The 12711-nt window shown below is 65.0% G+C and overlaps 1 protein-coding gene and 5 non-coding genes across 6 annotated transcripts; 3 read left to right on the top strand and 3 right to left on the bottom strand.

Moving 5' to 3' along the window:
- Positions 1–4013: 4013 nt before the first annotated feature.
- On the bottom strand, positions 4014–8282 carry LOC122676376 (basic proline-rich protein-like). Its single transcript, XM_043875551.1, has 7 exons — positions 8160–8282; positions 7620–7885; positions 7045–7474; positions 5137–6942; positions 4701–5069; positions 4248–4515; positions 4014–4036 (listed from the first exon to the last, which is right to left on the bottom strand). Exons 1-7 carry the CDS (start codon positions 8280–8282, stop codon positions 4014–4016), a joined length of 3285 nt encoding a protein of 1094 aa, XP_043731486.1.
- Positions 4647–4717, bottom strand: TRNAG-GCC. The gene has a single exon. It is a non-coding gene; the product is annotated as a tRNA-Gly (tRNA).
- Positions 6159–6241, bottom strand: TRNAL-CAG. Its single transcript has one exon. It is a non-coding gene; the product is annotated as a tRNA-Leu (tRNA).
- On the top strand, positions 6755–6826 carry TRNAD-GUC. The gene has a single exon. It is a non-coding gene; the product is annotated as a tRNA-Asp (tRNA).
- On the top strand, positions 7538–7609 carry TRNAG-UCC. The gene has a single exon. It is a non-coding gene; the product is annotated as a tRNA-Gly (tRNA).
- TRNAE-CUC lies at positions 7926–7997 on the top strand. The gene has a single exon. It is a non-coding gene; the product is annotated as a tRNA-Glu (tRNA).
- Positions 8283–12711: the final 4429 nt, after the last annotated feature.

Genomic DNA, 12711 nt, shown 5'->3' with positions numbered 1-12711 from the left:
TAATTTCATGGCCGCGGCCACCGGCTGCAGTGATTTGGGGGAGCCCCCCCCCACCTCAGTGACGTCTCTCCCGGTGGCCATTGTTTCCCCATCTGTTTGCCATGAAGTGATGGGACCGGATGCCACGAGCTTAGTTTTCTGAATGTTGAGTTTGAAGCCAACTTTGTCATTTTCCTCTTTCACTTCCATCAAGAGGCTCTTGAGTTCTTCTTCGCTCTCCCCGAGGCAAAGGGGTGAAGACGAATGTGGGCCTGTGCTGCGAGTCACAGCACCGCGCGGGGGAAGTGAGGGAGCACACAGATCCCGGCGGGGCGGGCCGGCCGGGAAAACCCAGCCAACCAGCCGGGAGGTGGCAGATGCGCCCCAGGCAGTGATGCCGGCCAGGGTGGACACGCCGACCAACATGGTGTTTCCCTTGCCTGACCACAGCTCTCAATCCTACCAGAGTGAGGCAAGGTTTCCCAGATGTCCCTCCCCGACAACGAACCAAAGGGGGGCACCTGGGTGCACACGCAGACACACACACACACAGCGCCCTGTTCCACGCACCCCTGCCCTAGATATGACATCTCCTACTTTGCCATTCTCTCCAATCTGTCTGTCCAGGATCAACTCCATCCCTCTCCACAGACTGTCATCGTCGTCCCCAGGAACTCTCGCCGGGGGTCATCGCCACCCACAATCTCCCCTTAGCCCAATCTTGAGCCCGTCTGTAACCCCAAAGGGTTTCACGACTGTTGAAGGGCTGTGTCCTTTGGGGGGTGGGGTGGGGGAGTGGACGGCCGACGAAGGGCACCATCCTGCGGCGAGGGCGGCACGCTCGGGGGCGACGGGACAAAGCTGAGTCCCCTGGGCAAAAGGAGAACCTGTGGCCTGACGCGTGCTAGCCATCGCCGCAGGAGGTTTCCTCGACGCCCCTGCCGGGGCCGTGGGCGTCAGCGTGCGTGGGTGAGAGTGCGGGACGAAGCTGCCTGGGGCCATGGCTGGTGGGTGCCCCACGAGGATCAGGGACCGGGGCAGAGCCATCGCAGGGAGAGGGGGCGGCAGCGAGCAGGGTGCGGGGAGGCAGGCCCAGGGGTGCTTGGGCGTGGCGTCTGCGTGGAGGGCCGGCGGGAAGGGGGAGGCATGGGACTCGCGGGGACCTGGCCGAAAGATGGGCCGGCCACTCGAGCAGGGCCTCTGCAGAAGCATGGAGGCGGTGGCGACGCCGTGCCAGGCACCCGTGTGAGGCTGGGACAGGTCTGCGGTCGGGGTGGGCGGGTGGCAGGGGTGGGTCTGCGGAGCTGGAGGCAGGCCCGCACTGGTGAACGCCAGGGCAGGGCAGGGCGTGTGAGGGATGGCCCGGGGCTGCAGGGGGACGGTGGCGGGTAGATGGGGCCGAGCCTGGGGTCTGGCGGGAGAGGCAGAGGGCAGGCGGTGACCCTGAGGGGGCTGTGGCGTGAGGGAGGTGGTGGGAGAGCACGCCGTGTGGGCGGGCTGGCGCGCGGTGCCGCAGGTTGCTCAGGCTCGGCGGTGGGCTGGGGCTCCGGGCGCTGGCTAGGACGCTGGCAAGCGAGCCACAGAAACGGAGTGCCAGACGGGGGCCAGACCCGGTCGGAACAGGGTGGGCCCACCGTCCCGCCCCAGAGACCCAAGTCCCCACTCACCAGGACCAGATGTCCAGTCTCGGGTGTGCCATTGCTGGGGGCTCAGGGTGGGATGGTGGGTGGTGGTTGGCAGCGGGGATGCCTGGGGTTTCATGAGGACCAAAGAGAGCTCCCATCTGACCGAGCACACCCCGTCCTGGGTGCACACCCGCAGAGAACAAACCTCGGAGAGGTCTAAAGGTCCATACTCGCCGTGCACACTGCAGCACTATTTGCCATAGCCACGACACGGAAGAAACCCCAGTGCCCGTCCTCGAACGGCGGGCCCAAGAAGATGTGGCATAGATGTCCCAAGGAACGATCACTCGGTCCTAAAGAGAAAAGGAAAGGATTGCCATTTGTCACAAGCAATGATGGACCTAGAGACTCTTAGACTTGGTGAAGAATGTCAGACCGAGTTGGACAAAAGCATGTGGAACGTGTAAAAGAATACAAAACGAACCTATTTGCCGAAGAGAGACCGGCTCACGCAGAAAACCGCCTTGGTGTAAGGCAGGCGGAAGGGCAGCGGTGGAGGGATGACTCTGGAGCTGCAACGAACAGATACGCAGGACCGCCTATGATGGGAGACGCACCAAGGTTGTCCAGTTCAACACAGGCAATAAGAGTCAGTACCCTGTAATAACCTCAAGTGGAAAAGAGTCTGAAAACATACATGAAATCTGAAATCTGTACCTGGGAAACAGAATCACGTTGCAGTCCATCGGAAAGGAGCCCAATGTTGGAAATCCACTCTACTTCCACAACAACCGCTACTATGACTTTGGAGTAAGCTTTCAAAAGGACACTGAATACCATAGGTAACTGAGTAAGCGGGAGACAGGCGAGCGGGGTCCATATCCGTGAAAGGCTCAACTCTTCATTCAGAAAGGCACATGCAAACCCCACGGTCGTGGCAGCACCGTTTGCCGTAGCCAAGACGGGGAGAAACCCCCAGTGCCCATCCCCAGTGGGCTCACCCACGAAGATGCGCTGTCAGAGACAGGGAGAGAACAGGATGTCACTGAGCCGTCCACAAGAGTCACATAGTGTCACTGGCAGCAACAGCGGCCGGAGCTGCAGAATATGACCCTTGGTGAGGGGAGTCGAACAGACAAGGTCACAGATGGGTGGAATCGAAAGTGTTGTACAAATTCATCCCTGTGCCAAGCAGCGACAGCCCCCGAGACACAGGAAAGCAGCTTCGGGCTTCCCAAGGGCAAAGTCAGGGACGGAGGGATGAATGAAGAGCCGGGCTCAACGGATATACCGTACTCGTGCTGAGTAGAAAGGAGACGACCAGCAAAGACACACCGGATACCACAGGGAACAGGATGCAATCGCCTGTCACCCCCTGTAATGGAAAGCGATCTGAAAACATCATCCTACACACACAGGACGGAATCACGACGCTGTCCAGCGGAAACGGACAGCAGGGTGTAGACCAGCTACACTTCCAGAACAACATCTACTGCTCCCTGGAAGTCAATCAGTCGAGGATCAGTCCAGCAATAGGCAAAAGAAGAGCTTACGCTGTGATCCAGCAAACCCAATCCCGGGTACCCATCGGGAAAAGACATCACCCCTGCTGGGAGGAGATGCAGGCATCCCCCAGGGTCATCGCAGCCCTCTGTGCCAGAGCCGAGACATGGGGAACGCCCAAGTGCCCGGCGGCACGTGGCCGGCACGAGAAGAAGAGGTATATGTGTACCGTGGAATATGACGCAGCCGTCAAGGAGGAGCGGCCATCGCCACGGGCCGCGACGCTGGACGGACCCACAGAAGGGTCCACTGAGTGAAGTGAGTCGGGTGCAGAGGGACAAAGCTCTGTGGACTCTGCCAACGAATGCAAATGAATCTATGTGCAAAAGGGAAAACGACCTTCAGACATAGAAAACGTCCATAGGGCTACCCAAGGGGAAAGGCAGCGGACGGACGAAGTTGGAGGCGGATCAAGAGAGAGGAGCTAGTATACCTACAGGAGATAAGCAACAAAGCTTTCCTCCGTAGCATGAGATCTGTATTCGTATCTCGCCTCAACCTACACTGGAAAATCACCTGGAAAAGAACAGGGGACTGAATCACTGTGCCGTGCACCTGAGACTAACCCGGGAAAGGAAATCAGGTCTACTGGCGTTGGAAGAAGCAGAAAAAGGAAGAGCCCAAGGGTTGGGGTTGGGGTTGGGGGGAGACGGGCCAGTGGGCCAAAGGCAGAGGCGGGTTCCTTGACAAGAGTAGGATTTGGGATGGCTCATGGAGGAACCGGGCGCGCGCGTGGGCGGGAGGGGGGCAGTGGAGATGGGGGAGGTGGGGAGCAGGGGTGGGGGTGGGTGGGATGGGTGCGTTTGGGGGAGCAGGGGGATGGTGAGGGTGCAGGCTGAGGTGGTGTTACTGGCGGAGCAGGGCTGATGCTGAGGTGAGGCGGGCAAGAGGGTTTCAGGGGAGGGGGTGGTGTGTGAGGTGGTGAGGGCGTTGCTGTTGGAAACCGATCTGGGCCCAGGGCCGGGAGCGTGTGGACTTCTGAGGAACTCCTCCTGCAAGCTGATGCTCCAGGGACCCTCCAGGGAAAAGGGAGGTATCCTTGCCAGATGTGGCAACTTCCTTGCTCCTGGCTGTGCAAACGGAGGGTGATTGATTCTCGGAGTGTGGCGAGAGTGAGCCAGGGAGCTTGGAGACAGACGTTGGGAAAGGTGAAGAGGTGGGGCCGGCGGCTGCCAGAGGTGGGGTGTGCCTTCCAGCGCAATCCGTGAGCCACCGGCTGGGTCCGCGTGAGGAAGCCAGCAACCACAAGGGAGGTGTCTGGGCACACGGGCGGCTGAGCCCGCAGGGCTTGGGGCCACAGCGGCTTGGCAGCAGGGCCGTGTGTGGGGGCGGGAGGGGTCGTGGGCAGCTGCGTGGGAGAGGCAGCGGGCGGCAGGTAGCAGCCAGCGGTTGCAGGAGCGCTCCCTTGAGCGCCTTGGAGCGGGCAGACCTAGCTCGGCTCTGGGACTGCAGTGCGGGACCAAAAGGGGACGCTGGGGTTGCATGGGCCGGGAATCGAACCCGGGCCTCCCGCGTGGCAGGCGAGAATTCTACCACTGAACCACCCATGCACCGGTGGCCGCCGCCGCCCGACGCCGCCCCAGAGGCGCTGGCCAACACCCGCCCGTCACTGCTCACCGCTCGCCCAGTGGGCATCTGTCTGCTCCATCCGAGCAGGAGACGACGGGCGGCCGACCTCAAAGCCAGGGTCCGGGCACGTGCAGGACCCCAGGGCGCGGCGCTCTCGGAGGGACCCCGGGGCGGCGGGCCGCCGGCCCACTCGGCCGGTCCCGCGCCTTCTGCGCCGACCACGGCCGCCGCGACGCTGTCGGTGTCGCCCGAGGGGGCCAGGAGCCGACGCCGTCTGCGTGGGCAGGCGCTGCGTGGTCGCCGCGGCCGCGCGCCGACGTTCCTCTCAGCGACCTGCCGGGTCCCGACCCAAAACCCCTCTGGCGGGCTGGCTTTCCGGCAGGGGCGGGATGGAGCGTGCCATTGCGGGCGGGGGCCGGGACCCCGGGCTCGGCCTGTGCTGGGTGCTCGCGAGCGCGGGAGCGCGACTCCCCGGGGCGCCCCCGCCGCCGCCCCGAGCGGCGCTCAGGCCCCAGGACCCAAAGGCGTTGTGAGCCTGGCTCCTGCGCTCTGGCCGACGGCGCTCGCGGGCGCTCCGCTCTGACAGGGTGGGTGGTGGTGGTGGTGAGGAGGGGCCCTTGGGCAGAGCGGCTCCTGGCTCGGGGACTGCCGGCTGAGGCAGGGAGCACGCCAGGCCGCGCTTGGCTCCGGCCCGGGCGGCGGCTTCCCCCCCTCCCCCCGGGAACGGGCGCGGTGGCGCCGAGGGCCGGGGCGCGGGCTGGGCGCCTGTGGCTGGGCTGGACGGGCACGCAGGGCTTCCGCTCCCACCCCAGCCGAGCGCCCTTCCCGGGACGGGTTCGTGCACGGAAGGCCGGTGTTCGCCGGCCCGCAGCAAGGGTGCGTGGCGCGCGTCCCGGGCGGGAGGCAGGCAGGTGTGGCCCGGCCGAGGCCGCAAGGCGGAGAAGCGTGGAGGGCACGCAGCAGCCCCCTGGCGGGCAAGGCGGGGGGGCTCGGCCGCCTGGGTGTGGCTGGGTGGCGCAGGCGGGCCGGCGGCGCGGGCGCGGACGACAGGGTGCCGGCCGGAGGGAGAGCGGCCGGGGGCGGACGTGGAAGCAAGGCTGCGAGAGCGACTTGGCCGTTCAGCAGGCAGAAGTCGCGGCGCCCGCGAAGCGAGGAGGGCTCGCCACCCGGCGCGGGGCCGCGTGCGTCGGCGCCGACGGGGGTGGGGCGGGGTGGGGCCTTGCGAGTGGGAGGGTGGGCGAGGGTGCGCGAGGCGCAGGCGGGGAGGCCGGAAAAGCAGCAGCTGCAGCCGCAGACACCTGGGGAGGAAAGCTGCGCTGAGAAGGACTGAAGGTTCCTGGTGGCGGGGGGCGGGCGTGTGTGGAGAAAGGCTGTGGCGCGGGGAGGACGGGTGCGTTTGTCCGGCGGGCCAAAAGGCTGGCTTGTCAGGAGTGGGATTCGAACCCACGCCTCCAGGGGAGACTGCGACCTGAACGCAGCGCCTTAGACCGCTCGGCCATCCTGACGGCGGGCCTGGGCGGGCGCGTGGCCGCTCGCCTGGCTGAGACCCGACGCGGCGCGAGCCCCGGCGCCCGTGGCGGGCCGCGCGGTGCGCCGCGCCAGGCAGGCAGGCGGCCGTCTGGCGTGGGTGAGCGACGGGGCCGGCCGAGGCGCCTGGCTGCGCCGCCGGTCGCGCCCCGGACCCAGCCCGGCCCTTGGCGGGCCGTCCCCTCCTCACCCGCGCCCCTCCTCGCCAGACGCGGGCCGGCGCGCGCCCACCGTGTCCTCGCAGCCTCGCTTGCCTTCTCGGACCCCCTTCTCCCGGCGGAATGGCCGCGTTGGAGGCAAGAGGCGGCGCGCACGAGGAGTGTCCGGTGCCCCGGGGGGTCCGGGTCCGTGTCGGGGTCGCGGGCCGCCTCTGTGACCGAGGCGGTTGGTTTGGTGGGCGGTCGGGTCGGGGCCCGTGCTGGGCACGGGGGAGGCGTGGGCAGGCAGCCCGAGAGCCCGAGAGGGGCCGGGCGGCAGGGCGGTCGCCGCCGTCCTCGTTAGTATAGTGGTGAGTATCCCCGCCTGTCACGCGGGAGACCGGGGTTCGATTCCCCGACGGGGAGGCAACACAGCCTTTTTGGTGGCCGCGGTGGCTCTCTGTCCTGCCGCCTGGCCCCCAAGGGCCCTTCGTCTCCTCCGTCCGCCTTTGGACCAGGCGCCTGGCCACCGCCGACCGCCTCTACCGGTGCAGCCCTCCAGCCTGAGCCCTCTGTCGTCGCCGGGCGCTCGGTCGCCACGGCGGAGCGACGGCCTCCTTGGCCACCCCACGGCCTTGCCCGACCATAGCCGGATCTTGCGGCCCGCCCGCCCACAGGGGCTGCCTCAGTGGGCTCCTAGGCTCGCGACCGGCGCGGCGCGGCAGAGCGCCGTGACGCCTGCAGGCGGCTGGCTCCCGTGTCCCCCTGTCGTCGTGGGAAGTGGCCTCGCCCAGCGCACGGTGGAGAAGGGCTTTGGCCAGCTGGCTGCTGGAAGCCGCGTGCCCCGCGTTGCCCCCCGGGGGTGAGGGCGGAGGCGTTCGCGGGCCGCGGCGGGGAGCGAACGGCCGGGGGGCCGCAAGGCCGCGGGAGCGCCGCCCCGGGGCGGTGGGGCCGGTGGACCCCGGCCGCTGCGTAGAGCTGGCGCGGATGGGGTTGCTGGTGGGCTGCTGGTGGCGCCGGCGGCGGCGCAGAGCCTCCCGCTGACGGGGCGTCGGGGCAGGGATGCGGCGGCGGCTGCGGCGAGAGTGTGCTGGGGCGAGCCCGGGGCCGGCGTCTGGCGGCGGCCCGGGCTGAGCAGCGTTGGTGGTATAGTGGTGAGCATAGCTGCCTTCCAAGCAGTTGACCCGGGTTCGATTCCCGGCCAACGCAGCAGGCCGACCTTTTGCTGAGCTCCGCCGCCCTCCCGGCTGGGGCGTTCGGGGCAGAGAGAGCTGGGAGCAGGGAGCCAGGCAGCTGGCGCGCGGCTTTTGGCGTGTGTGCGAGAAGCCGGTGGCGCGCGCAGTGTTTTGAGGCTGCTGAGAGCAAGACGGCCCGCCAGGGCAGGCGGACTGACAGGGCCGGCGGGCGGCTGGACTTGCCTTGCCAAGGCCGAGTGTGGGCACCACGGTGGCGCGGGCGGGCGGGCGGGCGGGCGGCCCGGAGGCGCTGGGTTCGGCAGGAGCAGGCGAGGGCCGAACCCCGACGCTCCCTGGTGGTCTAGTGGTTAGGATTCGGCGCTCTCACCGCCGCGGCCCGGGTTCGATTCCCGGTCAGGGAAGCCTTTCTTCTTCCCCTCCGCCCGCCACCTGCCGATCTCCTCGCCGGCGACCCCACCACCCTTTTAGCCTACGCTTGCTCAGCGCTGCCACAGAGGCCCCGGGACCCTGCACCTCCAGCCCAAGCACGATTCAGGCCAGCCCCGCCGTGCCCCGGGGCAAACCTTTTGGCCGCAGTGGCCACCTCGCGCCGCTTCCACCACGACCCGCCTGAGGCCTCCCAGCCCCAGCCCCCGCCCCCTCCCTCCTGAGGGGCGGCGGCTGCTGCCCCTGGTGGCGGCCGCCATGCTCCTGGGCTTGTGCTGGTTCTCCTGCTGTCAGTGGTGGTGGGGAGGAGGAGGGGTCGGACAGGGCGGGTGGGGGTAGGGGTCGGGGCGTGGGCTGTGGTGGTCGCCACAGGCCGAAGACGAGCGAGGGGGATCTGCCTCTGGGAGTGGGGCCAGTGGCCACGGACACGCCTGCCTCCCCATGCCCCGCGTGCCAGCCACCTCTCTGGGCGGCTGGGCCATTGAGTGCCAGGTCCCGGGCTGGCTGTGACTCCCGTGCGCCGCTGGTGACTCCAAGAGGGTGCTGGTCCTGAGTGGGCTCTGGGAGGCGGACCACGGCGCCCGGGAGGCATCGGTATCGATGGGTTCAGTCGCTCAGTGCGCTGCAGCAGCCCAGGCTTCCCTGGCCATCACCAACTCCCGCAGCTTGCTCAAACTCAGGTCCAGCGAGTCGGCGATGCCATCCAACCATCTCACCTTCTGGCGTGGCGTGTCGTCCCCGTCTCCTCCTGCCTTCCGTCGAGGTCTTTTCCAGGGAGTCAGTCCTTTGCGTCAGGTGGCCAGAGGACTGAATGAAGTGTCAGCTTCAGCCTCAGGGCTTCCCATGAATATTCAGGACTGATTTCCTCTAGGATTGACTGGTTGGATCTCCTGGCAGTCCAAGGGACTCTCAAGAGTCTTCTCCAACACCGCAGTTCAAAAGCATCGATTCTTCAGCGCTCAGCTTTCTTTATGCTCCAACTCTCACATCTGTCCGTGACTGCTGGACAGACCGTGGCTTCCACGAGATGGACCCTCGTGGCAGAGTCATGTCTCTGCTTCTCGACATGCTGGCTAGCTTGGTCAGAGCTTTTCTCCCAAGAGGCGGACGTCTTTTAATTTCATGGCCGCGGCCACCGGCTGCAGTGATTTGGGGGAGCCCCCCCCCACCTCAGTGACGTCTCTCCCGGTGGCCATTGTTTCCCCATCTGTTTGCCATGAAGTGATGGGACCGGATGCCACGAGCTTAGTTTTCTGAATGTTGAGTTTGAAGCCAACTTTGTCATTTTCCTCTTTCACTTCCATCAAGAGGCTCTTGAGTTCTTCTTCGCTCTCCCCGAGGCAAAGGGGTGAAGACGAATGTGGGCCTGTGCTGCGAGTCACAGCACCGCGCGGGGGAAGTGAGGGAGCACACAGATCCCGGCGGGGCGGGCCGGCCGGGAAAACCCAGCCAACCAGCCGGGAGGTGGCAGATGCGCCCCAGGCAGTGATGCCGGCCAGGGTCGACCAACATGGTGTTTCCCTTGCCTGACCACAGCTCTCAATCCTACCGGAGTGAGGCAAGGTTTCCCAGATGTCCCTCCCCGACAACGAACAAAGGGGGGGCACCTGGGTGCACACGCAGACACGCAGACACGCAGACACACACACACACACACACACACACACACACACAGCGCCCTGTTCCACGCACCCCTGCCCTAGATATGACATCTCCTACTTTGCCATTCTCTCCAATCTGTCTGTCCAGGATCAACTCCATCCCTCTCCACAGACTGTCATCGTCGTCCCCAGGAACTCTCGCCGGGGGTCATCGCCACCCACAATCTCCCCTTAGCCCAATCTTGAGCCCGTCTGTAACCCCCAAAGGGTTTCACGACTGTTGAAGGACTGTGTCCTTTGGGGGGTGGGGTGGGGGAGTGGACGGCCGACCGAAGGGCACCATCCTGCGGCGAGGGCGGCACGCTCGGGGGCGACGGGACAAAGCTGAGTCCCCTGGGCAAAAGGAGAACCTGTGGCCTGACGCGTGCTAGCCATCGCCGCAGGAGGTTTCCTCGACGCCCCTGCCGGGGCCGTGGGCGTCAGCGTGCGGTGGGTGAGAGTGCGGGACGAAGCTGCCTGGGGCCATGGCTGGTGGGTGCCCCACGAGGATCAGGGACCGGGGCAGAGCCATCGCAGGGAGAGGGGGCGGCAGCGAGCAGGGTGCGGGGAGGCAGGCCCAGGGGTGCTTGGGCGTGGCGTCTGCGTGGAGGGCCGGCGGGAAGGGGGAGGCATGGGACTCGCGGGGACCTGGCCGAAAGATGGGCCGGCCACTCGAGCAGGGCCTCTGCAGAAGCATGGAGGCGGTGGCGACGCCGTGCCAGGCACCCGTGTGAGGCTGGGACAGGTCTGCGGTCGGGGTGGGCGGGTGGCAGGGGTGGGTCTGCGGAGCTGGAGGCAGGCCCGCACTGGTGAACGCCAGGGCAGGGCAGGGCATGTGAGGGATGGCCCGGGGCTGCAGGGGGACAGTGGCGGGTAGATGGGGCCGAGCCTGGGGTCTGGCGGGAGAGGCAGAGGGCAGGCGATGACCCTGAGGGGCTGTGGCGTGAGGGAGGTGGTGGGAGAGCACGCCGTGTGGGCGGGCTGGCGGGTGAGCGTGCGTGCCACCCTGGCGCGCGGTGCCGCAGGTTGCTCAGGCTCGGCGGTGGGCTGGGGCTCCGGGCGCTGGCTAGGACGCTGGCAAGCGAGCCACAGAAACAGAGTGCCAGACGGGGGCCAGACCCGGTCGGAACAGGGTGGGCCCACCGTCCCGCCCCAGAGACCCAAGTCCCCACTCACCAGGACCAGATGTCCAGTCTCGGGTGTGCCATTGCTGGGGGCTCAGGGTGGGATGGGTGGGTGGTGGTTGGCAGCGGGGATGCCTGGGGTTTCATGAGGACCAAAGAGAGCTCCCATCTGACCGAGCACCACCCCGTCCTGGGTGCACACCCGCAGAGAACAAACCTCGGAGAGGTCTAAAGGTCCATACTCCGCCGTGCACACTGCAGCACTATTTGCCATAGCCACGACACGGAAGAAACCCCAGTGCCCGTCCTCGAACGGCGGGCCCAAGAAGATGTGGCATAGATGTCCCAAGGAGACGATCACTCGGTCCTAAAGAGAAAAGGAAAGGATTGCCATTTGTCACAAGCAATGATGGACCTAGAGACTCTTAGACTTGGTGAAGAATGTCAGACCGAGTTGGACAAAAGCATGTGGAACGTGTAAAAGAATACAAAACGAACCTATTTGCCGAAGAGAGACCGGCTCACGCAGAAAAACCGCCTTGGTGTAAAGGCAGGCGGAAGGGCAGCGGTGGAGGGATGACTCTGGAGCTGCAACGAACAGATACGCAGGACCGCCTATGATGGGAGACGCACCAAGGTTGTCCAGTTCAACACAGGCAATAAGAGTCAGTACCCTGTAATAACCTCAAGTGGAAAAGAGTCTGAAAACATACATGAAATCTGAAATCTGTACCTGGGAAACAGAATCACGTTGCAGTCCATCGGAAAGGAGCCCAATGTTGGAAATCCACTCTACTTCCACAACAAACCGCTACTATGACTTGGAGTAAGCTTTCAAAAGGACACTGAATACCATAGGTAACTGAGTAAGCGGGAGACAGGCGAGCGGGGTCCATATCCGTGAAAGGGCTCAACTCTTCATTCAGAAAGGCACATGCAAACCCCACGGTCGTGGCAGGCACCGTTTTGCCGTAGCCAAGACGGGGAGAAAACCCCTAGTGCCCATCCCCAGCGGCTCACCCACGAAGATGCGCTGTCAGAGACAGGGGAGAGAACAGGATGTCACTGGAGCCGTCCACAAGAGTCACATAGTGTCACTGGCAGCAACAGCGGCCGGAGCTGCAGAATATGACCCTTGGTGATGGGGAGTCGAACAGACAAGGTCACAGATGGGTTGGAATCGAAAGTGTTGTACAAATTCATCCCTGTGCCAAGCAGCGACAGCCCCCGAGACACAGGAAAGCAGCTTCGGGCTTCCCAAGGGCAAAGTCAGGGACGGCAGGGATGAATGAAGAGCCGGGGCTCAACGGATATACCGTACTCGTGCTGAGTAGAAAGGAGACGACCAGCAAAGACACACCGGACACCACAGGGAATAGGATGCAATCGCCTGTCACCCCCTGTAATGGAAAGCGATCTGAAAACATCATCCTACACACACAGGACGGAATCACGACGCTGTCCAGCGGAAACGGACAGCAGGGTGTAGACCAGCTACACTTCCAGAACAACATCTACTGCTCCCTGGAAGTCAATCAGTCGAGGATCAGTCCAGCAATAGGAAAAAGAAGAGCTTACGCTGTGATCCAGCAAACCCAATCCCGGGTACCCATCGGGAAAAGACATCACCCCTGCTGGGAGGAGATGCAGGCATCCCCCAGGGTCATCGCAGCCCTCTGTGCCAGAGCCGAGACATGGGGAACGCCCAAGTGCCCGGCGGCAACGTGGCCGGCACGAGAAGAAGAGGTATATGTGTACCGTGGATATGACGCAGCCGTCAAGGAGGAGCGGCCATCGCCACGGGCCGCGACGCTGGACGGACCCACAGAAGGGTCCCACTGAGTGAAGTGAGTCGGGTGCAGAGGGACAAAGCTCTGTGGACTCTGCCAACGAATGCAAATGAATCTATGTGCAAAAGGGAAAAC

This window comes from Cervus elaphus, chromosome 20 (assembly GCF_910594005.1).
Source record: "Cervus elaphus chromosome 20, mCerEla1.1, whole genome shotgun sequence".
Classification (NCBI taxonomy): Eukaryota; Metazoa; Chordata; class Mammalia; order Artiodactyla; family Cervidae; genus Cervus; species Cervus elaphus.
This window is presented reverse-complemented; position numbering and strand designations above follow the sequence as displayed.